The sequence below is a fragment of the Dryobates pubescens genome, chromosome 1 (genome assembly GCF_014839835.1).
Source record: "Dryobates pubescens isolate bDryPub1 chromosome 1, bDryPub1.pri, whole genome shotgun sequence".
In the NCBI taxonomy this organism is placed as follows: Eukaryota; Metazoa; Chordata; class Aves; order Piciformes; family Picidae; genus Dryobates; species Dryobates pubescens.
In genome coordinates, this window is record NC_071612.1 from 41,865,519 (window position 1) to 41,893,040 (window position 27,522).

Genomic DNA, 27,522 nt, shown 5'->3' on the forward strand with positions numbered 1-27,522 from the left:
CGCACTAGTGATGAAATGGACATCTCCATTCTCTCCACAGAGCAGACCTTCCTGTTGCCAAAATTTTGGTCCTATCTGCTTTTCTGCTTCCCACTTACAGCATGGGTTGTCCACCTCAACAACACTGAGGCCAGCAACTGCTTTAGGTCAGACATGCCTGTGTGAAGAACTGCTAACTACTAAGCTCTTTGTAAGCCCTTAGCATTATATTTATGAGTATTTTCAGTCCTTAGTAGCTTTTACTCTTGCAACAGCCTAGTAAAGTGGCTAAGCACAAGATTAATTTCAAAGACAGAGAGGTGAGGCAAACCGAAATTGAAGTGTCCCATCAAAAACTTGTGTCTGAGCCAATGAGGTCTGTTTTGTGTAAGCAGAAAGAGGTCTAACCTCACTCTGCCTCAATGAAAACAGTTTCCTTGAACTAATAGTAAACACACTCCAGTAGGAGGAATTTTCTTCAGACTCCTTTGACCTACTATAGATTTTCTTTTCACTTTTTAGAGTTACTCTCTAAACTGTGAAATCCCAAATCCTCCATCTTAATTACCCAAGGTACACCTATATCTTTGAAGGTAAGTCATTTATAACCATAAAGGTCATTCTTACACCTATTAAAATCACATTTGCATTGTCTGCCCATCTGATATTTTGGCATCTTGCTTTCAGGACCTAAAAATACAGTGATGCACACAGAGATCCTGGGAACACAAACAGCTGAAAACTTCCTGACCTAGTGAGAAGACCAGGAAAGGGCAAGACATGCCCTACACAGACTCAGACTCTTGCTTTCTCTCTGATTTCCCTTGACACATGAGGTAAACACCAGGATGGATTTGCCTCATACAGCTGAACACAAGCCACAGAGAATGTAAACCTATGTAGTGAGCTTCAAAAGCATCTTCTATCTCCCCTTCACTGTTCTACTCTTTCAAGTTGCTAGGATTAGACCTTGCCATAAGAGAAAACATTTGGATTCTTCTCCCATGTGGAATTTTTGCAGGTTTTCTAACTACTGTAGTTGTTTTACATTAATGCTCCCTGCTGTTTCCCTGACTCACACCAGTGAACTCCAGAAGAAAAGCAGGTATGGATCAGAACTGACTGTGGGGGTTGTCTAACTCCTTGTGATATGGCCAGGTACAAAAGTCATGCTACTGAGGGGGAAAATTCAATGCCAATATTCTTAAAAACTCCTGTTTTCCTTTACTAATGCTCTCAGTTGATACAACTACAAAAATACAGGTTCTAAGCTCATTCAGCAGGAACTGGTTCTGTGGGAAGTTCATTTTAAAGGGCTTCTATCTACCCAAGTCTACAAAGATAAAAAACCCAAAAACATAACCAGTGAGTAAACCAGACAACAGCAGAACCTTAAACTGTCCCTGTAAAGTGAGAAAAAAAATTAATCTCATTATTTCAAAGTGAGTCTTGCAGAGGAATGCAGAGCTTGTTTTTTGTATTTCTGGGATTTAGGACTGTCATGACAATATTGTGCATCCAAGAATTTAACGTGACCCAACAGAAAAACCTTCCAACATCATGCTGCCCAGCTGCTCCTCAGCCTGTGCCCCTGCCCATCTTCTGACTAGGAAGAACAGATGGGTATTGTGGCTACCCACTGAGTCCTCACTTGCCCTTTCTGAAGGTGAAAGAGTCCTAGTCAAGGTGGAGTCCAAGCCACAGTATTGCTAAAGAAAAATGGAAGATAAGGGGCAGATGCTTTTTTCAGTGCAGGGCTCGCTTACTAGTCAGTAGGACTGGAAATGTTTTATAATGAACCAAAGTTGTGCTGACCTTGACAGTTTTTATCTTTCTTTTTAGCAGAACACTTCTTTGCACAAGTTCACACATACTTGGAGGTTTGGGTTCAGTCCTATCAAAATCCCAAAGCAAAACTGGGGAGAATTCCCCTTCCATGTCTGAAAAAGAACCCCACCACTGAAGCAAGCAAACAAGCCCTGCTTTGCAGACCTTTCTACCTGGGTCTAATCCAGCTGTCTGCCCTGGCAAACTTTTCAATGCAAATCATTGGAGTTTTCAACTGGGAACAAAGTCTGAAGCCAGGGCAGCTCAGAGCGATTTCAAAATTGTGCAAATATTTCAGGTGGCTCTAAGAAAGAATCAATCATTTGTGCAGGTTTATATACCCAGAGCATATGCATACATGCCTGGGTGGTTATTACTTCCCCATGTGATAAATTCTGGGGAGGGAGATTAGGTATTTTAAAGTGATAGCTCACTCTGTGGTTTTTCAAGTGAGGGCAGACACTGTGCTCCCTGCATCAGTCTTTTTTTTCTCCTTGGCAATAAATCCCTCTGTGTGGGGCTACTCCCCTCAGACCTTCCCTCTGGCTTGCAGATTTTCTAGTCACAACTCACCTGGCTCCCACACCATGTCTTTGTCCTTTTCACTGACAACAGCAAAACGAAAAACAGGCTTAACTTATTTCCTTCCCTCTCCAGGGACCTCATTAAGCATATCCAAACAGTGACATCTCTACTGGGCTCTGGATCAATGGACACTGTCATCTGGAGATTTTAATCACATTAACACCACAGCAGAGTAAAATCCATCTGATTCTCTCTTGCTAAAGCGGCAAGCCCAACACTTCTGCCAACTGCTGCAACTACTACTCTGAAGGCTTATTTATATATGTGAATAAAACCCCATCTACTACAGCTACCACCTCCCAGTCTCTCCTCAGGGAACCTGAATTCCCTCTCCAGGAAACACAATCCAATCCCCCAGACCTGCCTTCTTTATGATTTGGATTAGCTATGTTTGGCCAATCCTGAGGAGCAGAGTACAAAAATGATCAATAAAGCAAAGCTCTGTGAGCCCGTGGAAGAACCTGCACTGCTTATAAAGCGTAGGAGAAAATCAGATGCCCGGGCTGGATTCCTACAAGAAGTCTTTGCAACAGAGCAGATAACTGCTGGGGATGAGAAGGGTCATACTCGCATGGCGAGCCTCACATAGATCACTCATTTGCTTCTCAAAGCCCGTTGGGTTTTGGTAGAGATAAACAAGGAGCAATGGTCAGGCTGAAGGGCAGCTGCCCTCAATCATCACCCCAGGAACATCAGAGAATAGCAGAAATTGCTTACAGGGACACCCATGTAACAGCACACTGCTCAAAACCATGTAGCTGGTTTTGGTCAACGCATGAAAAAAATGATTTTTCAGCTCTACCCAGGCATCCCTGCATCTTGTCTGGCTTCCAAAGAGTCAGTTACGAGCTAATCAATAGCAATTACCTATCATCCGGCCCTGTCCTCCTCAATGTGCTGTTACCTCACGCTGCTCCCTGATTATCTGGCACATGGAGGGCAGGAACTTGAAGGAACAATATGTCTTGATGAAAGCTGTTATTTCTTAAGTAATAACTCACTCTTCCATCACTAAATAATAATTGGACTTCTGTGGTAGCTGATGATCCCTGGCACCCTAGGAAAGCTGGATATTCAATGAGATGTCAAGAAATACTTCCTGATTCTTAGATATTTTCTTTCAGCAAGTTGTGACTGCAGCTAAATTACTAAAAAGATTTAAAAAAATATAAAATCAATTTTCAGCTTAAGTCCTGTGTTCTGTACAAAATCACCTAAGAATTAAAGAATCCATCTCAGGCTTGCTAAAGCAGCCCATGAGGATTCATGAGCACAGCACACCTCTTAAGCAATCCGTAATGAATGCTTCAGAGGCATTTGCACTTGTTCCTGTGTCGCTACTGAAATTCTTCTCACCATCTAACATTATCTCAAGAACATTTGAGAGTAACAGTAATACTGCAGTGATTTAAATGATAATCCAGGGGAAAAAAGTGCCATACTTATTGCTGCAGGATAAATTAAAGATGCTTACAGGATCAAATGTATCAAGTCAGTAAAGCAACTGTCATGTATAGCCTTGAAATATATGTACTCAGGAGTTTAAAATTATCCCAGGCAAATAAAGCCCAAAAGTAATAAAGTAAAAGATTTAGCAGAGAATCCAGCCAACCAATGAGGGTAGCCAGCACTAAAGCTGTAAACCAGGCAGATAACAAAGTAAGCAAAATCTAAGTTGCAGGAAAAGACTAGCATTTGACAGAATAAAGAAGGCTTAAAGAGGCTAAAAGTCATAATGCAGCTATAATGAGCTGCTCAGATCCACCATTTCAATGGCAATTACAGCCCTGGAGCCACTGATCATCCTTTTTCACTCTGTCCTTTCCTGTGCAGTGCTCTCCTGCAAGCATCTAGAGAAGTTTAGATCTCAAGGCTTTGCCTGCAGCTGGTAAAAAAATAAATATATTTTATTTATTCAGGCAACGTGCTGAATGGTACAGACTAAAGGATGCACATTGGATTAGAAGAAGCTAAACCTCATCACAACGTGGTGACTTTGCTAAACCATGACACCTGCACGTAGCCCTGCAACGGAGGATCTGGCAGTGCTGGGTAGATGACAGGTTCACCACGAGCCAGCAATGTGCCCTCATGGCCAAAAAGACCAAAAGGATTCTGCAGTGCATTACAAAGCGTACAGCCAGCAGGTTAAGGTAGGTCCTCATTCCCTTTTGCTCTGCCCTGGAGAGAACAAACATGGAACATTGTGTCCACTTCTGGACTCCCCAGTTCAAGAGAAATTGGGAGCTACTGGAGACAGTTCAATGGAAGGCCACAAAGATTATTAGGGGACTGGAGCATCTCTCTTGCATGGAGAGGCTGAGAGACCTGAAGGTCTTTAGCCTGGAGAAGAACAGGTTGAGAGGGGATCTTACCAAGGCTGATCAATATCTACAGGGTGGAGTTCATGATGATGGGGCCAGGCTATTCTCAGTAGTAGCCAGTGAGATGTAATGGGTTGGGGCAGATCCCCTCCCCACCACAGGCAGAAATAACGACTCAGACAAACTGATTGCAAAAGTAGTGGAGAGTTTAAATAGAGAACAGTGAGTGTGCACAAAAGGAAACATGGTGACAAGAAAGGAACCAAAGTAAACCCAGAAAGACTCCAAACCCCACCTGAGGGTGCATCCAAAACCCCCAGGGCTCCTTCTTCCCCCTCCCTCTGCTGGGCTAGTCTCAGCTGGCCAGGCCTGAGACTGCCCATCCCCCTGTGGCCTTGGGCCCAATCAGGCCCATGGCCGGGAGATCTCTCCCCCAGTTACCAAGTCTCGGAGAGGGAAGGAAAGAGGAAGTGCCAGACCCCACCGCAAAATTTATAGTGGTGCAAGGGATTATGGTAGAAATACCTAACTTCCTGAGTCCACCCACTGGGATGGACTTCTGGACACAGGAAACACCCCTGTAGCAGAGGGCACCCAGCCCAAACTACGACATGAGAGAACAAGGGGCAATGGGCACAAACCAGAACACAGGAGGTTTCACTTGAATTTAAGGAAAATCTTCGTTGCTGTGACAGTGCCAGAGTCCTGGAACAGGCTGCCCAGAGAGACTGTGGAGTCTCCTTCTCTGGAGAATTTCAAAACCTGCCTGGATGTGCTCCTGTGCAACCTGCTCTAGGTGAACCTGCTTTAACAGGGGAGCTGAACTAGATGATCTCCAGAGGCCACTTGCAGTACCCACCACTCTGATTCTGTGTGAACACTGCTCTGTCTGGCAGTGTTTATTAACATGCCTGTCTGCAGGCGCAATGTTGGATTTGACAGGTCATGCAAGCTAACACCTCTCAGGGTTTTATTCCCACTGTCTCCACAAAGCACAAGCTGTTAGGGACTTACTCAGAAGCAAATAGAGATTTCTGTTCCCTAGGGATTTCTGCATAAGGGGACGACCTTTTATCAAGCACACAACCCAAACACTGAGGCTGAGTAAAACACAGAAGTGAGGCAGAGTGGGACAGATGGAAGGTTTGATTTCTTTTGAATGAATTATCTACTTCCTAGCACAGCTCTGTTCTTAAGCCATGAGACAGATGTTCTTTATTCCTCAAATACACTCCCCAGTCTGCTCCCCATTTGAAATGGAGAGGAAGAGCCACACTCCTGGGGGGCTCTGCTTTGAGTATGACATCAGTGCTGAATGGTGGCCTGACAGGGTGATTTCCTGAGAAAGGTCAAAATCAAGGTGTAAAACTGAGTGCCACCACTCCTGTTGATTGAGAGAGTGGGCAGGGAAGAAACCAAATGAGTGCAACAGCTGCTTTCCAAATCATGTATTCAATCCACTTTGCTAAGACATTCAGTTTTGCACCAATAAAGACAAACAAGTAAATAGGAAAAAAAAAAACCAAAAGAGAAGTTATTACAGAAAGGAGGCTCAGTTTAGCACTGAAAAAAAATAATTTTCAGCCAGCCCATCATTATCTCCTGTAAATAAGCATCAGTCAGGACAAATAGTGAATTCTGTGCAAACTTGGTCAGAACAGTAAAACCAGTTTGCATTCAGAATTACTCTGATGGACACAGAGTCCACAGCAGCAACAGCAGAGCAAATAAAGAGGTGAGATTTGAGAAGAGGATGGGCTCAGCATTTTGTCATAAGGCACCACTTACAATTCTGGGAATGAAGATGATTTGTCATGGGATGGTCTTGGAATAAATAAGGTACATATTGGACATGCATCCTCTTGGTAGTGCTTTACTGCTCTTAGCCTATATAATTTTTTCTTAAGGCCATCTAGCTCTTGTTCTGCAGTGTATGAGCTCACTCTACATTACATTGCTTGTGTTTCCTTATTGGGTTTACAATTCACCTTACAGAAAAGAAATTTATCTTCTTAAACTGTCAGATCTCATCCACGGGATTTTTGTCTTCTTTCCAATCATTTGGAATTCCTATTGGCCACCCAGCTTTCAACTTTTGCTCCAAAATAGACACTAAAAACACGTTCTCAGTATTTGTTATGTAAGAAAATCATGCAAGTACATGAAGATGAATGATGAACTTGGAATCCAGCATGAAGGACCCAGTAGCACTCCAGATGAGCCAGCATCACAGACTGCCTGCATATGATACCATGAAGAATAAAGACACCCCTCACTCCAACAAACAGCTAATAGCCTACTTCATGGGTACTTCAAACTGTTCCCTGGGGACAGAGGGTTCGAGCTCGTGCTTCCAAGAGTCAAGGTGTTGCAGGTGGGTTAGCTCATTGCAGAACAGAAGGCTCCAGGGAGACCTTAGAGCGGCCTTCCAGTCCCTGAAGGGGCCTACAGGAGAACTGGGGAGAGGCTAGAGAAGACTCCCTGGGAACCTTGTAGCTGCCTTTCGGTACCTGAAGGGATCCCATAGGAAGGCTGAGGTGGGACTTTCATAAGGGTGTTTAGAAATAGGACAAGAGGGAATGGTTTTAAGCAGAGGGAGAGTAGGTTTAGACTAGATCTTAGGAAGAAGTTCTTCAGTATGAGAGTGGTGAGACACTGGAACAGGTTGCCCAGGGAGGCTGTGGATGCCTCCTCCCTGGGGGTGTTTGAGGCCATGTTGAGCAACTGAGTCTAGTTGCAAGGCAACCCTGTCTGTGGCAGGGAGGTTGGAGTAGATGATCTCTAAGGTCCCTTTTAACCTAAGCCATTCTACGATCCCTTGGTGATATAGAAATAAATAACTCTCTAGTGCATTTTACTAATTCATGTCCTCAGAAATGTTCTGCTGAGAATATGCATTAATGCTCCAAAAATACAGGGAATGTTCCACATGGAATACACTTGTTCTTCAATGATATAAGATTATTAACCACCTTTAATCATGTTTATTAGTTTTAATGTTATGTGGCAAATATTTCTCTTTTTGGTGATTCATTTTCTCTTTGCATGCTTTGTCAGGACCTTTAGAAAATTTGGGAGTATTGTAGAATTTTGATGGGTTGCTCAGCAACACAAGAAATTAAACGGTGTTTTAATCTCCATGGCAAGTTATCTGTGAATGGCAGCTCTTGACATAGGACATAAATTTGAATCATCTTTCATCAAATTTCCTTCTTACAAGCACAATAACTGAAATGTAATTGAGTCACAAACCCAAGCAACTGAAATCCTTTTGTCAAACTTAGCCTTTTCTGTTCAGTCCAGCTCAGGCCTGAGTTCCTCACACAAGAGACATTCCAAGCTGCCTTCTCAAAAGCTCTCTGTTGAACTAGTGCAAACCCTTCTACAAAATGTCACTGCGTTTGCAGAAACAAATCAGTTGCAGCAGTCTCATAAAAGCAGATTGAGTCACCCTCTTTCAGGGAGCATTTCTGGTTTTGTCTTTCAAATATAAGACCTGCTGCTGTTGGGCTACTTTGCGTTTCGAGGATCCAATAAGATTTAAGGCAAGCAGCTAGTGACCTTTCAGCTATGCTTGATACCATCTCTACAATTTTGAGGGGAGGCATTTCCTGCAGGGGAAAAAAAAAAAGACATCTGGAAACCCTATATTGACATCAACTGGTACAAAGCATAGCTGCATTTGGATGAGAATCTAAGTGATCTCAGATGCTGAGAGCATTACAGTTGGGTGGTTTGGCTAGACAAAGAGAAATCCTTCCTCTCCTCATGGCACCAGCCATGGTCAGGCTTAGTCTCTGCTGAACGTGAGCCAGCAAGCACGCCCAAGTGGCCAAGAAGGCCAAAGGCATCCAGGCCTGGATGAGAAATAGCACTGCCAGAAGGACCAGGGAAGTGATCGTCCCCCTGTACCCAGCACTGGTGAAGACATGCTTGAGTCCTGGGTTCAGTTCTAGGACACTCACTAGAAGAAGGACATGGAGGTGCTGGAGTGTGTTCAAACAAGGGCAAGAAAGCTGAAGGGTCTAGAGAACAGGTCTGGCGAGGAGTGGCTGAGGGAACTAGGGGTGTTCAGCCTGGAGAAAATGAGGCTTGAGGGGAGATCTTCTGGCTCTCTACACAACTCCCTGAAAGGAGGATGGAGCCAGGTGGGTTTTAGTCTCTCCTCCCTAGTAACAAGTTATAGAGCAAGAGGGAGTAGCCTCAAAGTTGCACCAAGGGACTTTTAGGTTGGATATTAGAAGAAACTTCTTGACTGAAAGGATTCTCAAAGACTGATACAGGATCCCCAAGGAGGTGGCTCAATCTCCATCCCTGGAGGTGTTTCAAAGACACAGAGATGTGGTGCTGAGGGACACAGTTTAGCATCAGATTTGGCAGAGCTAGATAATGATTGGACTTGATCTTAAAGGTCTTTTCCAACCAAAATGATTCTATGACTCTATGCTGAACATTTTAGCTTCCTTATCTCCCATCCTGACACGATGCTATTCCCCAGGGAAGACAACCTTTCAGTATTATTAGTTAATGCCTTGACCCTGAGATTTTTGTTGGCAGCTCCTTAAGGGTGGATAGCAAATGAAACGGTGCCTTGCTACTGTCTTGCACGAAGATGAGGCAATCAAACAGATGCTTAAGCTCCTTGATAGTGATGCTGCCCATACACAAACTCTACAGACTATCAAAGGAGTTACAAATACTCAGCTAAGAAGTAACCAAAATGTGAATTAATGACTTTGTATCCTTCTGTGAGAGTCCTGGTCTCAGAACTGCTGATCTCTAGAGACTCCAGCATGCCACTTTTGATATACCCCAAGTGAAAAGTTACCCTAGCTTTATATTCAAAGTGCCACAAATATAAAACTGGCAACTCAGAATGAATGTGGTTTTATTTCTAACCCCAGGAAACATTCCTGAGTACAGGGCTGAGTATCACTTTGATGTGCAGGTGAATCAGTAACAGCCTCCTTCACATCTTAGGAGACTGAAAAAGGAACTTGTGTCAGCTTCCTAATAGGGGGTTCCCAATGACATGGAGCAGCACAGAGCTGCTCCCCCAGGACCTCAGTATAAAACCTAACTAGGCAAACACACTTAATTGAAGTGCAGAAAGCAAAACAAAAGACTGAAAACATTTCAGGCAACAATAAATCTTCAGTGCTAAAAACATGTCAACAAACCTGCTAGGGAGAAAAACACAAAAAACCAAAACCAACAACATCCCAAACTAATTTCTCAGCAAAAGATTTCAGAAGATGATGTTTTCACAGTGGTTTCCAAGTGCAAAGCAAGATTTATTATCCTTGCCCCTACAGAAGTTTTCACTGAGAAATGGTAACTTTATTCCGAACACAAAGTGTTCAAGCCGGTCAATGCTTCCAAAGGGAAATAAAGCTGCTTTTCTGCCTCAGAAATCCTGCTGACTGCCAGTGTTGACACAAAACTCACTCTTGACCGAGCTCTTGAATGCTCAGCAAGCTCAGGAGGGTGCTGTCGTTGCTTTGTTTATTTATAAGCATGGCAAGTTTCCTACTGTAGCTGCTACCACATGTAAATGATCTTGGCACGAGGGAGGCGTAAGGAATACATTCTGAAGAAGGACCATGTCATTGCCTGGCAGGCAATTTCTTTCCTTCCTTTCTTCCTTTCAGCCCAAAACACATCTTTCCAGCCTCTGCTATGTGTTACTATTTCTGTGGATATTTGAAGCAGGTAAAAGGGTAGGAGTGCTAGAAGGGAGACAAACAAGGACCCCAGAAAAAAAAGCCTCACACTGACCTTGAGGCAGAATACTGAGGGCTCCCCCAGGCAGGGCGTTTTCCCTCAGCACAACCACTCACAGCAGACATACTACTGACATGTAATTGCTTACAGGACCCTAACAGCAAAACTGTTAGACACAGCCAGAATTAAAGCATCAAATGCAACCAAATGAAAATTATCAATTTTCACATTGTTAGAACTTGCTCTCAAAGTTACACAGACTGCTCACAATTTTATCTGTACTAGGATTTTTTCTCTTTTTTTAAGGTATCACTGAACTATTCTGACTAAGCCAATGAAGTCCTCCTGTTAGCTGGATGAGACATCTTCAAAATACAGCTTATATTCCTCACCAGAGTTTTAGAAAGTGAAGGAAAAGGTAAGCCATGAAACTTCTTCATTTCTGCTTTGTTCTATTTGGTAGAAACTCTGTTTTAGAAACTATTAGAAGCTATTCTGATCTTGTGAAAAAAATCATGCAGCACTCACAGAAAACCTGCTTTATGTACTTGTAAATTGACATAATCAGCAATTGTTATATTGATACTAGAAAAAGATACAGGTGGCAGTGTTTGAAAATAGTTTGCAAATGGTTTCTATGCTGATGAGTGAACTACACACTCCCAACAAGCACAGAAATGAAGGCTAATAATCCTCAGGTCTTCTACGTACTTAGCAAACTGTAGCAATGTTCGTGTGTTTGTACAGGCTTTTTTTATAATCAGTTGTTAGTTCATTCATGTATCCTCAGTCACATTAAAAATTAGCCTATTAGCAGATACAGAGGAATTCACATTGCTCAGTTTTACTCCTGACTCCAGCAGCTATTGAGAATCTGAACACGACTTTCCCCACACTTGATGACACAGATGTGCAGCACTAAGAAACAGCCTTTCCCTGGGAAGCCACCCTATTGCTACAGTCACAAGTGCTTTGCAAGGGAGTATCCAGAAGCTAGATTCTGATTTCAGTTAGTCACCTAATTTACCTGTCATCAAAGCAGTGACTTTAAATTTACCTCCCTGTAATGAAGATCAGAGCGTTGACCGCATATTCCATATGTGCGCCCATACAAATGTAATACCAACTAAAAAGTGAGAATGAGACTGACATCTTAACATGTTGGTTTCCATTTGTAGCTTGCATGGTAAATCTATTGCAGTGATCAGCGCTTTTTCTCACGTCCTCACTCTATTTTTGCCTTTGTTTTTCAAGAGGGTTATTGATTTCCCTCCTCTTCAAATGCTGTATGATCTGGCAAGTCAAAGGGGATCATTTCAATGGTGAGGAGCAGATCAGGACATAACTCTGAATAGTAGAACTAAAGAAATGCCATGGTTGAGTGAGCTGGTTGTCATGTTAGGAGCGCTGTTGTGTGTGAAGGACCCAAAACCCTCTTCATGGACTACTGTCAAAGGCAGTTGGTGTGAAGAAATGCCTACCTGAAGACAGCAAGGCTCAGGGACCAGAGCACTAGTGGCTTCCTCAGTTCAAATTTTGCTCGTTTGTTCATCAGGTGCCGACCACCAAATATAAAGGCAGCATACAGAGCTGAAAACAGGAATGATTTCTTCCTGCAAAACAAAACCAGAAAACATCTGTCAAGTATTTAATGAGTACCAGACACACAGCAGAGTCACAGCTCGACACAGCTGTCAAGGGCTTGTGTGTTTCCTTGAAATGAAACTCTTCTGAAGATGCTCCTACTGAGATTATTGCTAGTGTATGAACCTACCTGCCTGCACGCTGGGCCAGGTGCTGACAAAACTGACCCTGGGGAAGTTCTGAAAAAGGACAGCCAATTTTGGCTCTCCTTCATCCCCAGCTTCGGAAGACTTAACTTCTATGAGGCACAGAATAGATATTGCAGAGCCCAGACACACTTGTACAAGCACAACACTGTTGACACTTGAACCAGTTGATCACGTTTTGCAGCTCGCTTATCTTTTTCACATCAGTATTTGTTTCTTCTAGGTTCCTTGCTACCTGGCAATTTAGTTTTCTCCAAGAAGGCACTTGGGAGAACTTCAGCACTGCAACGCATTGTGAAGAGCCTCATGAAAAGCAGAGAGCCAGCAAAGAGAGGTCAATAGTTCCATTAAGCAGTGACCATGCTGGGTGGCATCCCCCTACTGCACAAGCCCTGCCTTTGAGTGCTGATACAGGAAATCAGTCAGTTTGCTGAAAGGTGAAGCAGGGCTCTGTTAATGATACTCAAAGATACTCATAGAATTGCAACTTTTATTTTTAAAACTGCCCAGCCAGCAATAATCAGTAAACCTTTGAACTCTGCTGTGATAATTCATTGTAAGTCAACCAGAGTTCATCCTGGGACTCATTCCCACACAATAGTACACTGTGATACAATGATGTACAGCATTAATGGTGGCCTAACTGGATGGGTGTGTATTTAGGAACAGATTTTTCCCTACAAAATCTATATTCACAAACATCAGTGGACTGTGGCTTTGCAGTGAGAGATGCTGGCTCTTTTTGGACACACACACACACCCCCAAAAAAAAAAGGGAAAAAACCCCCAAAACACTCTCAAGAAACTTAAATACTTCATTAATGCCCACAAAAAGGTAGCAGCAAGTTACAAGATCTCACATTCTTTCTGATGCTGGAACCCCGAGATGTTGCTTTGGCAGACAGACCTGATACAAGGGCACAGCACACTGCCCAGGGAGGTTCAGCCACATGGTAGCCTTGCAGAGTTTTTGCAGGACTTTCAGCTGGATGTTTAAGTATGTTGCTTCACCACAGGATAAAGACAAGGATATACTCATGGTGTCACCACTGGTGCCAAGTAGGTGTCACCTCAAGGTTCTTTCATTGTGATTAGCCAACTGAGGATAAACCACCGCAATGGGTAGGGACAGCACAGCATGGACAGAATCCCAGACAATGGCTGCAGGCCATTAGCAGCTCTGAGTAAGCCAGGACAGCTGACTGGAGTTCTCTCCAGATGTATCCCAGACCATGAGCACCACACCCAGTATAAAGGGGAGAGTTGTGAGAAGACAGGTGCCTTGTTAAAGCCTCCTGCTTGGGCTCCTCCTTACCTTGCTCCTCTTCCTTCCACTCGAGGACTGCATTTCTGGATATTGTGACTGCTGCACTTTTGCTGGGCAGAGTACAACTTTATATACCTTCTACTGACATTGGTATTCATTTGGCTATTTCATTAAATCCATTTTCATTTCAACCTGTAGGTCTTCTCTCTTTTACCTTATCCCCTTTCTCTGCTGCAGAGAGGTCATTGGGTGACAGAGTAACTGCCCTAGAGTTTAGCCCCAGATACAGCTAAGTGTGGACAGCAAGCAACGCATGCAGCACAGCATGGCATAGTACTGCCTGTGGTGTGATGGACAAGGGGCTTCCCATGAGGCCCATGAAAACTAAGAAATGCTGTAGCAGCATATCTGAGGTCCAAAGAAAGCACAGCACATGCAGTCTTCACTGGAGAGAAAACAGTTTCATGAGCTTGAAAGCTAAGCAAAAGGTAGGTCTAAAGAGACAGGAGCCTATCAGTATGCATGCAGCAGCATGCCATTTTCTGCCCATTTAGAAACTCCTGTTCTATTAACATAGCTGTGTTACAAATGGATAACTGTATGAAACCCCAACCAGCGCTCTGTGCTGAGAAGGGAAGACCCAGTTCTGTGGTCTCCTGGGTGAGCTCTAACATCCCTGTTGCCAACAAGTTCCAGGAAGAACAGAATGACTACAGAATCAGTGCCCTCTCACCTTGCACATCAAGATGGTCTAATTGCCATAGTAATGTTTATCACAACCAAGTTTTGAAAACCACAAGGCCTCAGTCCTTATTCATCTCAGAAAAGAATGAATTTCAGTTCTATAGAGTCTTGAGTTTCAGTCAGGGAAGGGACTGAATTACCACATTTGACAGCATGACTGCAGTTTAGCTTGGCTGGAGGTCAGTAAATATTTGTTTCCCAGTTTGGGGAGTGATGAACCACCTCAAACTTGCTCATAACAAGGTACCTCACTGTTAAGACAAGATTTATGGGTTACAGGACAGGAACAGACTCTCAGTGTGAGTCTCCTCCCCTCTGCAGCCTCTTCAGCAGCAGTGTGCAGAACAGCCATTGCCAACCTGGGCATGGGCAAGGGAAGGCAAAAGGAATATGATGGGCTGTCTGCAGTGCTGTCCTAGCTGCCCTGGGTCAGTGGGAGAGATGCCCATTCTTCATGCTTCTGTCTCTTCAGTTCCACCAAAGTCCTGTCTCAGAGTGCTCAGCGCAGCCAGCCAGCAATGCACACAGTGAGGGAGGGAGATGCACATACACACATATGGCTGCTCAGGCCAAGCCATCTGCAGGGAGTCTGTAGGAGGGACTCTACAGCCCCATGCCATGGGGAAGGTACAAGCCACTCCACCTTGCAGCACTGCAGTGGGAGTCCCTCATCCCAGAAGAAGGATTGCACTAGTCCAGGAATGGAGCTCCAAAGCAACCAAGAGCAGTGAGAGGATGCCACCTCAAGCAGTGCAAGATGACATCTTGGTGCAGAAAAGACCGCACCACAGTGCTGCTAGGCAGCTGCCAACAGGACACGGGTTATGCAGGCTGGCATGGGAGGAGGACAGGATTTGAGAGCAGTAGCTAGAGATATATTTTGAGAAGGCAGGCAGGAAGCAGTTCAGTTCTGGAACAAATAGAGCCATAATGTCAAAGTCATGGTTTGACTTTGGCTCCAATTCTAGGATAAAGATCAGTCTGGATGAGTTAGCAGCTCAGGCCTGTGCTCTGTTTCATTCCCCTCTTCCTGGGCAAGACACTCCATACTTACACCAATTAACTCTAGATATTTACAGAGAGTAACATTTTGTTTTGCTTCTTACTACTGAAGCTGGCTTTTATGAATTCAGTATACTGAGGTCAATAGTTACATGGAGTTATTTAGAACAGATAAATTTCAGGTCACTTCAAACAGCTTTGTAAGGAGTTCAGCATTATTTGCAGTGATGGTAAATGGTGTTTTCTGCAGTACACAGCTTTGTATTGGCTGTGGCAGACAGGAGGAGATCTGGCAGGAGGCATGATGTGAGCTGCAGAGAGCAGCTGTAAGCAGTTTCAGACAGACACAGAGAGACACAGCAGCATTATCTCCTATCAGAGCTAAGCACAGTCCTAAATAACAATTAGGCTGATTTTGAAATCATCTCGGTTTTGACACCTGCTGGGGTATTTTGATCACTTTTTAGCATCAAAAGGACTTTGAATTTTCCCCTCTTTGCAGTACAATAGCAGTTATAAGGACTGGGTAGTCCTGATGATGCGGTTATAAAGAGGCTGCAGAGGTATGTACTCTTACAATAATGTGTTCAACTGCATTAGACTGGTATTAACCAGCTTCCTACCAGTGTTTTCATGGTGGTTTTTCCTGAAAGGTTCATGACTACAGTCTGGTGACACAAAGCAATGGCGATCTGACAGCATTTGGTTATATATGATATGGTTTTTAGCCAAAGGAGGCTAATATCAGATGAGCATCTTTAAACCCAGTCTTGGAGTCGTTCTAGAGTACTGTAACTTCTCATCACTATTACCTGAAGAGAAACTAAATAGAGCGGAAAGTTAACCTTGACAGTAAAAACATTTTAAATCCTCCAAAGTAATTCAGTAGCAGACTTGCACCCAATAACTTCAATGTTAGCACATTCATATGTTTGTCTTCAATTCTGTTCTGCAGGGTAACACAGTAGATATAAAGACAGAGCTGCCAAATCCTCCACATTTTCCTGGCATTTCTGTTTCTCACAGTTGTCTCCCACCTTCCTACATTTTCAGACTTCAGGGACTAAGTACTATATCTACTGAATACAACTCCATGTTTCCCCATGAAAATTTGCCAGCTCTTTCCCCCAAAAGGAAGGCTGGGGAATTTTCTGGAGAACCTATACAATGGTTGAGAGGTTACTATAAGAAAAGGAGGCTGGGGGTTACTACAAGAAAGGGAGGCAAGAGTTTGGGGCTACAGGCTGAAGATGAAGCAGATCTTCCAAGATACTGGCACAGAAGTGGCCATATGACAATGCAAGGAGACAGGCAGATGCAGCTGGTATGATGGAAGAACTAGAAGAGAAAGGCTGAATGCTAAACACAGCAGCAAATAAGGGTATCTGGAAACCAAGAGATGCACATGAAGCTGGGATGATGTGGAAGGGAAGAAGGCTTAAAGTCCTTTCTTTGCTAAAGTTCCAGGGGGGATGCTTCTTGCACCCATGGGTACATCAACAGGCTCAGATTACCCATGCTGAAACACAGATCTTTGGTCACAGAATCCCAGGATGGTGGGGTTTGGAAGGGATCTCTGGAGATCTAGTCCAATCCCTCTGCTAATGCAGGTAACACTTAGAGCAGGCTTTACAGGAATGCAACCAGGGACAGGGCGGGGTGGGGGCAGTTGAAAGTCTCCAGAGAAGGAAACTCTACCACCTCTCTGGGCAGCCTGGTCCAGTGTTCTGGCACCTTCAGAGTGAAGAAGTTTCTCCTTAAGTTCAAGTTTCCTTAAGCCACTCTCCTACAATAATCCTACAATGGGACAGGTAGTGTTATGATGCCCTGGACCACAGCCCATAGGTGGTTGTTTCATTGAGGATGGAAGAATCATAGAATCATGGAATGCATTGGGTTGGAAGGGACCCTCAAAGGTCATCTTGTCCCACTGCAGGGCAGTTGGGGCAAAAGATTTGGACACTGATGTGCTTTATAAAAGCTGAAATCCTTTATTTCTGCCCCATGGCAGAGAAATGGAAACAAGAAAGAAGGAAACTATAACTTAGAAGAGGGAGGCAGAAACTGGGGGCTGATAAAGCAAGACAGAAGAAATCCACCCCACCAGGGATAAAGCTTCTCCTTGTTCAGAGCCAGGCAGTCCCACACAGGAAAACCCACTCAGGCACTAAGAAGTGACAAGGAGGCATCAGCCATCTAGCCTTGGGCAGGAAAGCACAACACAGAAAGGGGCAGCAAATAATCCAGAGAGGAAGGCAGCAGCACACAGATGGCTGAGGAGTAAGAAATCCTGACACCCCCAGAAGCACATTATTTATAAAATCCTGAAAGTACAAGAATTGCCAGGGGGTTCTAAAATAAGGGGCTGAAGCCTGAGGGCGAGCCTCACGTGCAGCAGCGCGAGACATCCTGGCGTCTCCGATGCAAAATGAAATATCCCTGAATAGTGCAGTGCTGCTGAAGGAGCTGCTTTCAGCACAGAGGCACTGGTGCCATATCTTCCCCCCCCCTCTGAAAATAGCAGCCTGAGTCATTATTGTAGAGTTCTCTGCTGCTAATGAGTAAACTGAAACATAGATATGCACCATAAAAGTCAATATTTCCATAGGACCTCTTTTGATCAGGAAGGAAAGTCCTTACAGAAATGCACAAAGGACGACCTTAGCACAGACCTTTTAACCATCCTCTACCACCTAATGCAGGATTTTCCTCTGAACAGCATTCAGAAGTAAAGTGAAGCAGTGTTTGCCCCCCCTCTATTTACACTCTGTAATGTTTTAAGATCTCTTTTTCAAAAATCAAGATGTATTTATTTTGCACAGGCAGAGGTCATTCTTGAACTCATTACCACTTCTCCACTTCTGTATATGTTGTAAAGGGAGCACAACAGGCAAAAAATCACAAATGCTGAAGCTGCCAGAGCAGAGTGCACAGTAAAGAGGCAATTTCAGGCTCCTGAGGGTTTTCCTTTGGCTTTTTTTCATCACCATTTTATTGACTTGAATGAAATCCCCCAGATATTACTGAAGGGGGAAAAAAAAGGATGCTTGGTAAGATGAAAGATACAGGACTGCTTACAACTTTTTCCCAGCTTTCAACAGCAAACACAAACTGCTTGTGTTTATCATAGAATCAGAGTCTTTTTGGCTGGAAAAGATCTTTAGATCATCCATTCCAGCCATTATCTAACTCTACCAAGTCTGGTGCTACACTGTGTCCCTCAAAACCACATCTCTGCCGCTTTTAAGCACCAGGAATGGGGATTCAACCACCTCCCTGCAGAGCCTATTCCAGCTTTGAACACCCTTTCTATCATGAATTTTCTTCTAATGTCCAATCTAAACATCCTCTGGTGCAACTTGAAGATGTTTCCTCTTGTGCAGTCACTCGATACTAGGGAGACGAGACCAACCTCCTCCTTGCTACAAAGCTCCTTCTCCCAACATGAGAGTCTAATTAAAGTGCTCCAACCTGAACCACTGCAAATCACACATCACACTCATGTCCACAGCTCACAAGCAGTGGCTGGTACCCTTGGCAAAGCTATTTTTCTCTGGTGCTTATTTAAAAATCACACATTCTGTATGTATAAAAACGGGTGTGAAAGCGCTTCTCGGTCTCTCTGCTTCTACCTCAGAAATCTTGTCAAAGCAAACCTCTCTCTCTTCCCAGAGATAATCTTGACAGAACCAGAAAGAAGAGATCAAATGTGAGCACGCCAGATCTGCTAACAAAAACATGACCTGTACTCCTGCCTTTGATTTGAGCTGTTGCCCATATCAGCCTTAATAACTAAGAGAGGTCATGCAGAGGAGGAAGATCTGTCTGATAGGTGCGTGCCAACACAGTACAGTTTATTTCTGCAGCTCAGTATCCTTTGGCATTTATATTTAGAGCAGCAATGATGACAGTCACACACAGGTAGCTGACTCACTGATGATGGTCTTTGACGTAACAGGCTATCAGAGAGTAAATGGGAATGTGTCTCATACCAATCATCTGAGCCCTTGATTTCTAAAGCCTGCCTCTCAAAGGACCATTTCAGCCTTCTCACGACAGGTAGTGTCTCATATGCCAGTCTGTGCTCCTGCCAAGGCTGCTCCCTAGGCAACCCTTTTCCTGCTGGGAGCAAGGGAAGAGGAGTCAGCATCCTGGGAATGCATTTTGGCCAGGTACTGTTATTCCCCCACATCTGCCTTCTCTCCAGGGTCCTGCTCCCATCACATAGTTCATGCCATTACTGACAGACAGTACCTGTATCATCAACCCAACTCCTTCACCCACAAAAAGGAAGGCAATACAGCAGTGGGAGGCTGCCAAAGGGACTGCTATCCCAAGCTCAACTCATCCAAAAAGGATGAGGGAAGAGAAGGACTTTTTGCACTCTTTGCTCCATGAGTGCTAACAGCACCACAGAATCGTTTTGGTTGGGAAACACCTTTAAGATGTTTGAGTCCAACCATTCTCTAATTCTGCCAAGTCTGGTGCTAAAGCACATCCCTCAGCATCATATCAGTGCCTCTTTGTAACACCTCCAGGGATTCAACCACATCCCTAGGGAGCCTGTTCCAGTCTTTGAGAACCCTTTCAGTTTCTTCTTCCTGTACCTCCCCTTGTACAATTTGGGGTCATTTCCTCTTGTGCTATCACTTGCTACCTGAGAGAAGAGACCAATGCCCATTCATCTCCAACCTCCTTTCAGGGAGATGCAGAGAGTGAGGTCTCCCCTCAGCCTCCTCTTCTCCAGATTAAACAACCTCAGTTTCCTGAGCTGCTCCTCAGAAGACCTGTTCTCAAGTTGAGGCATAGCCTAGAACCCAAGTCTCTGACTGCCCAGACTTGAGCAGGAAGAGTGAGAGCTGCAAGGCCAGCTACCTCTGAGGAACTATTTTTTTGCAGTGATTACAGGTCATAAGCAGCTCTGGTCCAGCTGGAGGTGTCACTGGAGATAGCTCCAGCTCCCCACCAGCCAGTCTGCATGGGCATCTTTTCTAGGGAGCAAGGGGGCCATCTGAACCTTCCTCCACATCACATTCAATGAGACCAAGGAGCAAGAAAGCATTTCCCAGTTCATGTCTTTGTCAGGGCAGGCAATAGCCCTAAAATTAGAGAGGAGAAACAAGGGCACACTGTGGAGGCATGAATGAAGGTGGCTCACGTCCTGCACCACCCTGATGGTTACCTTTGTTTTGCTGAAATGTGGTTGCCAGCAGTTTGTCACACTGATGCTTGTAGCCTTTCCATGTTACAGAGTATTGGTCATAAAGTGTGTGCAGCTAGGGATGAAAACAGCAGCAGTAATTTTTTCTTGCCTTTTCCTTTGTAGTAAGAAAATGAAAGCAAAGTGTAAGGGTGAGAAAAGGAAGTTAAAATTCAGGGACAGCTTTTTTCTGGTAGAACAGGTACACTCTGCTCTGCAGTATATAAAGTCCCTTGTTCTTTATAAGCCTGTAACTTCTACATAGGAAGAAACCATAAGACTTTAAAAACCCATAAGCTACAACCCCAAATAAGCAATGTCACAAGATAAAATTAGGCCTCAAGTGGGAAGCACTTCAGAAAAACAAACAAACAAAAACCAATCTTCAAAACAACCTGAAAAACTTTGGGGTTTGAAATCAGCTTGCCAAAATTCTGTTATCAACGAAGGCAAATCAGCTTCATCTCTGTCTCCACCCTGAATTTCCCCCACCTTTAAATTATAGAATCAGGGCCTCATTTTGGTTGGGAAAGACCTTTAAGATCATCAAGTCCATCACCTCCCTTAGCACTACCAAATTATAGTTCAAATGGGGAGCCACCCAGTGGAGATGCAGGTGACAGTGTGCTTGCAGCGACCACAGTTGTGCTCAAGTTTCCACCTCATATGGAAAGCAGTGGAAGTTGCAGCCCAGTGGGTAGATTGTTTGGTTGAATCCCATCACATCTTTCTACTCAGCCAGTGTCCCAGACTACACCAAAGCCTGCAGAGAATCATCAAGTTGGAAAAGACCTCTGAGTTCAAGTCAAACAGTCAAGCCAACACCAGCATACCATGCCCTGAAGTGCCATGACTACACTTTTTAAAAAACACCTCCAGGGACAGTGACTCCACCACTTCCCTGGGCAACTTGTTTCTTTTAGCAAAGAATTGTTTCCTCATATCCAATCTAAATCATAACATCTTCAATGCCTCCACTCCTCCCCATCATCTCACCTGTTACTGACACTCATCACTAAGCTGCAACCATTTTTGCACAGCCCCCCAAAGATTTACATCACTAGATCTCAGAATGTAACCTGGTCCCAGAAGACTCATAGGTGCCTACTGGCAAAGTGATGCCCATCCCTGTGGCTGTTAATAGTCTTCAGAGTATGCCACAGTATTGTCAGAGAAATTTCTTCACTATGAATCTCTGCTAAATCCATCTACATGGCTCTGACAACACATCCAGTTCTTAATACAGAGACTTGGGCTTATAACAGGTAACAAAGCAGGGCGTCCCAGTGTCCTTTTGGATGCACTATGGTTTTCTCCAGGATTTTGTGGGTCTTTCGAGCGGTGGATGTACAGCAGAGATCAAGGAAGCTAATGTAGGTCAGAGGCAACTGCAGTTCTGATGAAAAGCTACAGCACTTTCACTTTTAATTTCATCAATGTAACTTTAAACCTCTGGCCTCCACAGTAAAAACCTGAAGCTAGTAAACACAACTGCAGCTGAACTTGGCAACTACTAACCTACATCTCCTCCAGTTGATGTCATTCTTTTTATATTGACTTCTCACCTGAAAGCAGTTAGTGATTACACTAGGCATAGACATAGCACAAAAATAACTAGATCTCCATATTGCCTAACTCATTTGATCTGCTTTTTCTGATCAATCAATGGTTATGACATCTAATAAGGGCAACAAGGCTGGTGAGAGGCTTTGAGCACAAGCCCTATGAGGAGAGGCTGAGGGAGCTGGGATTGTTTAGCCTGGTGAAGAGCAGGCTCAGGGGTGACCTCATTGCCCTCTACAACTACCTGAAAGGTGGTTGTGGCCAGGAAGGGGTTGGTCTCTTCTCCCAGGCAACCAGCAACAGAACAAGGGGACACAGTCTCAAGCTGCACCAGGGGAGGTTTAGACTCGAGGTGAGGAGAAAGTTCTTCACTGAGCGAGTCGTTCGTCATTGGAATGTGCTGCCCAGGGAGGTGGTGGAGTCACCGTCCCTGGAGGTGTTCAAGAGGGCACTGGATGTGGCACTTGGTGCCATGGTCTAGTCATGAGGTCTGTGGAGACAGGCTGGACTCGATGATCCTCAAGGTCTCTTCCAACCTTAGTTATACTGTGATACTGTAATAAGTTTGCACTTAAAGGAGTACATCAGTGCAAGTCCTTCAGATCCAGAAAGATCCCTGAAGCAACACAGAGATGTTATTTATATAGACAAGTGCTGCTTTGCTCACTGCTTTGGGGATATTTAATTTAACACAACACAAGTAACACATCAACACAAATGCTACAGCTACCTTTGCCTCTGCATCTGTAGGAGAGCCTCTGCACCACAGTGACATGGTCAGGTCTCTGCAAATGCAACTTGTAAACAGACTTGGAAATAACATTTGTTAGAGCACAAAAAATACTTCAGTAGAACAAAAGTAGTCACTCAAAATGAAACATAGAGAAGGCAGGGATAGCAAGCAGGCAGTGTGCTGTTCCTCTATCTGCCCTAAAAGTCATTCCAGTAGATGTTGCTCCCTTGCAGCATTCTGCAATGAGACTGCAGAAAATGATGTTGCTACAACTGCCGGTGGATTGAAAAACACAAACAAAACAAACCCATTCTGAATTTCCTGAGATTGTTGCCAGCCAAAACAAAACAAACAAACAAACAAAAAGACATGCAAGCTTCTCCTATAGAGCAGAGCACAGCCTTAGAAACACAACAAATGATAGTCATGTACAGGCAGGGTTTGGTGGCCACCTTACAGAAAAGATCACTTCATAACCCTTTCAGTGCCAGAAGACATTCAATTATCCTGGAGGAAACCAAACAGAGGGGATGTCTGAAAAGCATAATAAATTAGAATACACACTTCTCTTCTAAAGGCCTAAAACCACATAGACAAATCAGAGCAAGCCAGCAGTGCCATTCTGTGGCCTAGGTTTGATTAAAAGGGGACACTGGTACCAGTGGCACTGCAGCAATGGAACTGCAGAATAAAATGCCTTGAAAGCATCAAACCCTGTAAATGCTCACATGCCCTGTGGAAGAGAAAGGAGTGAATGAGGCTCACAAAAAAGAGGACATTTTGGTAGAGAAGCAAATGAAAGAGCATTCTCCAGCATCCCTTAGTGAAGAAGAATCAGGTCATCTGGAAAACAGCTGCCTGCTCTGACTGGTCCTGCAGTACTTTTTGATACACAACGTCAAGGACTGCTTGACGTATCTAATAAAATCTTCACAGGCATCTGATCTTTGTCTAGTGCTGAGATCAAGTGACAAAGGATGCTAAAGGAAACACTGCGGCAAATCTGGACCTAACTCTTGACTGATGGGAAACTAGCAAAACCCAGCCTCTCCCTCCCCCCCCCCACCCTGAAAATAGGTAGTCTTGCCACAATCTTTTCAACCACCCCTCTGTAAGAAAGAGCCATTTCCCTTCTTAACACCAAACAGCCATTTACCTTCTTAATCAACCATAAAGCAGGTCAGGACAAATAGAGAAGTGTTTCAACAGTGCTCAAAATTTGCAACAAGGAGCAGGTCAGAGTAGCTAGGAGTCAGGTTTTGCTGCTGCCTCCTTACAACACTATGCTTTGCAGCTTGCCTGACGTGTCCACCACAGAGATGGCAGCCCTGTGTGTTAGCTGGCTATATTATCATTATCAAGTGGCATCTTCATGAGCCACTGACCACTGGTTACAAAGGAATTTTATGCTTTTGATTCCCAGGGGAGTCTGCAGTCCTCAGACTAACCTGTTGGTATATTTCCCAGTACTTCCAACCCATTATGATTCCCATATCAGTGGCCATGGCCTAGAGCTTATTCCTTAAACCCAGAATCACTCTCCTTTAAATGAGTCAAAACAGGTCCTTTAAAGCAGACCTTTTTAACTATAAAGGAAGTAACAAACTGGCCTGCTTCTAAAATCATTTGAGGAGAAAAGATGAAACACCATGAGAAATACTGCAAGTGATAAAGCAGTAGAAGCAATTTCTTAATTACTGTCAAGAATTTTCAAGATCTGATGCAGACAAAATTAAGAAGGTGGGATGACACTCCTAAACTTATAGTGGGAATGAAGTGGAACATGGAAACGCTGTACAATCAGCACATCCTCAACTACATATCACGGCCTGTCTGGTTTAGAATCAGGTTGGAAGGACCTTTAAAGGACATCTAGTCCAAACCCTTCACAGTGAGCATGGACATCTTCAACTACAGTAGGTTGCTCAGAGCCCCATTCAATCTCACTCAGAATGTTTCCAAGTAAAGAGGCATCTACCACCTCCCTGAGAAATCTGTTCCACTGTTTCATCACCCTAATTGTAAAAAAATAATCTTCCTTATGTCCAATTTAAATCTCCCTCTTTTAGTTTAATGCCATCACCTCTCATCCTGTCACAACTGCTAAAAAGTCTGTCCCAGTATTTCATATAGGCCCCTTTAGGTACTGGAGGGTTGCTATAAGGTCTCCCCAGAGCCTTCCCTTCTCCAGGCTGACAAGGCCCAACTCTCTCATCCTCTCCCGATAGGTGAGGTGTTCCACCCCTCCCATCACTGTTGTGGCCTCGTCTGAGCCTGCTACAACACATCCCTGTCCTTCTTGTGCCAGAGCTGGACACAGTGCTCTAGCTGAGGTCTCACAAGAGCAGAGATGCAGAATCCCTTCCTCACCCTGCAGCCCACACTGCTTTGAACACAGCCCAGGACACAACTTCTGGGCTGGTAGTGCACATTGCTGGCTCATGTCCAGCTTTTCACCCAACAACATCCCCAAGTCTTTTTTCTGCAGGGCTGCTCTCCAGCCTTTCATCCCCAGAGTGGATTGATAACTGAGGATTGTCCCAGCCCTGGTGTAAGACCTTGCACTTGGCCTTGCTGAACCTCACAAAGTTCAAAGGAGCCCATTTCTGGAGCTTGTCCAGGTCCCTCTGGATGACATCCCATTCCTCAGGCATGTTTTTCGTATGTGTCCCTTGGACACCCCACCTGCAACCCTGCAGCATCCCCAAACAATCAGAACAAAGCACCAGGAGTGGCAGCCGGCAGTACAAAGTACAGGGCATTAACGTAGCTTATCTCTAGCCTGTCAGCAATATGTTTGTGACAGTTTGTTCTGCCTTTCCACCTCTGCCTACAGCTTCATGCTTGGCACAGGCACCCTTGTCTCTGCCAGCTCTTCTGAACCAAAGGGTCTGGGGCTTTCTTTTTGCTGGAAACCTCAAGGCTTGGCTGACTGCATCCTGCCCTTAGCCACCCCCTCACCTAATCAGATGGGATACTAAACAGCTTAGCAGTATTTCACTTTCCATCGTGGTATAAAGAGCCCAGGTTACTAAAGGATTAACAAGTACAACATCAAAGTGTTAAATATACACAGAGTTGCCTGTCCTAGGCCTTGCTAAATCTTGATCACAGGGGAACTATTAAAAGAGAGGAGATGTCAAAAGGAAAGAAACCACAGACAAACAAGGCAATGAATCTGGACTACCATGAAGTGGCAGCATAAATAACATCAGGACAAGGAAAAGGAGCATTACCAGGAGCAGGCAGTAATTGACATTGTGTTTTTCTGGCCAGGCAGACAAATGAAGCAAAGCAAGGGCATAAACACAAACGTTTTTAAACAGTCCAAATACAGTGATAGTCAGAATTTAATGGCCACGGCTGTCAAAAGGACGAACCAGATGACTGCAAACGAATACAAAAGTCTGCCAGCAAATCAAGTGATACTGTTTAGGAGTTTTTGTGTTGTTTGTGGGTTGGTTTTTTGTTTTGGTTTGTTGGTTTGGTTTTTTTTTTTTTTTTTTACAGAAAGTAGCCTTTCAGGAAGGTAGAGAAATGAAAAAAAAAATAAAAGGATCCTTTGTTTACAAAAGTCACATAACCAAAATTTGTTTTACATCTCCAACCATACTCCTTTTGCTATTACTACTTCCTTAATTGGATTAATCACCAGTGATAATTCCCTAACTTGCAGATTTTGCTCAGGCTCCTCTCTGGGCCAGGTTTACTAACTTATGGCTGGCCTACAAAAAGGGTTAAACAAATAAATGAATGGAAAAAAAAAAAAGATATCTGTAAATCTGTCTGGCCAAAAGCCAAGCTACACCGAAATTAATTTCCGTATCACACACCCAGTGTAGTAGAAATGGTAAGAATAGGTGATGAGAACAGAGTCTTTTCTTTCATAGAATCATAGAATGGTTTGGGTTGAAAGGGACCATGAAGGTCATCTAGTTCCAACGTTGCTATTGTAAGAGTAACAATAAATCTGCCTCCTTGCATCTGCCCACTGTCTCTGCCATGCTCTCACCAGACGCTGTAATTGCACATGAATCCATTTACATCAGAATCTAGTTTAAGAATGCTCTGCTACTCTGCTTCTTTCATTTGCAAAGGAAATACCAGAGTCCCTTGGCACCCGGGTGCAGGATCGGGTGGGCAACAGGGAGGGAAGAAAAGGATCTTCCCAAAATTATTTTCCCAGAGGATGCCCTGAGGTGCTCCAGCACACCTGCCACAGCCTGTGTCAGCAGCTGAACCAAAAATCCACCCAGGCACCAGTCACCTTCGCTGTCCCTGCATCCTGGGGCCACAACTCACACACTGAGGCTGGGCATCTCAGCACCTTCTAGATAAAACAACATGACCCAAGCACCTACTGCAGTCTCTGCAGACTGGGCACTCCAGTTCCTGTGCATTAAGTACACATTAACAACAGCTGGCTTTTACAAGCCTCTCTTCTTGGGAAAGCCTCTTTGAGGCTGGTAATGACCAATGCAGCTGCGTATTTGCCACCCAGCTAACCTGTGTGCCCAGAGAAAAAGCTGGAATACTGTGCATGCAACAAGTTTTTCCACTTCTGTGATACCCTAGAGCAAATGCAATTTGATCATGTTTATTGGTTTCAGGTTTGTTTGATTTTTTGGGTCTGTTCTTTTCCTTCTTTACCTGTAGCAGCTTTGAGGCTCCTCTGTATAAGCAAACTATAAATGCATATCAGAGTTTCACAACTACCAAGGATTCAGTCCAACCTGCTTTCCAAAAGGCAAAGTCTTGGAATTTGAACTGCCAAGGGGAGTTTA

At 44.2% G+C, this 27,522-nt stretch overlaps 1 protein-coding gene across 1 annotated transcript in view; it reads right to left on the reverse strand.

The window, feature by feature from the left end:
• The window catches only part of ELOVL6 (ELOVL fatty acid elongase 6), an 86,920-nt gene that overhangs the window by 17,030 nt on the left and 42,368 nt on the right, over nt 1-27,522 (reverse strand). Inside the window, exon 2 of the mRNA XM_054164581.1 lies at nt 11,921-12,052. Coding sequence (XP_054020556.1) covers nt 11,921-12,052 — 132 coding nt within the window. The remainder of the gene's footprint in view (nt 1-11,920; nt 12,053-27,522) is intronic.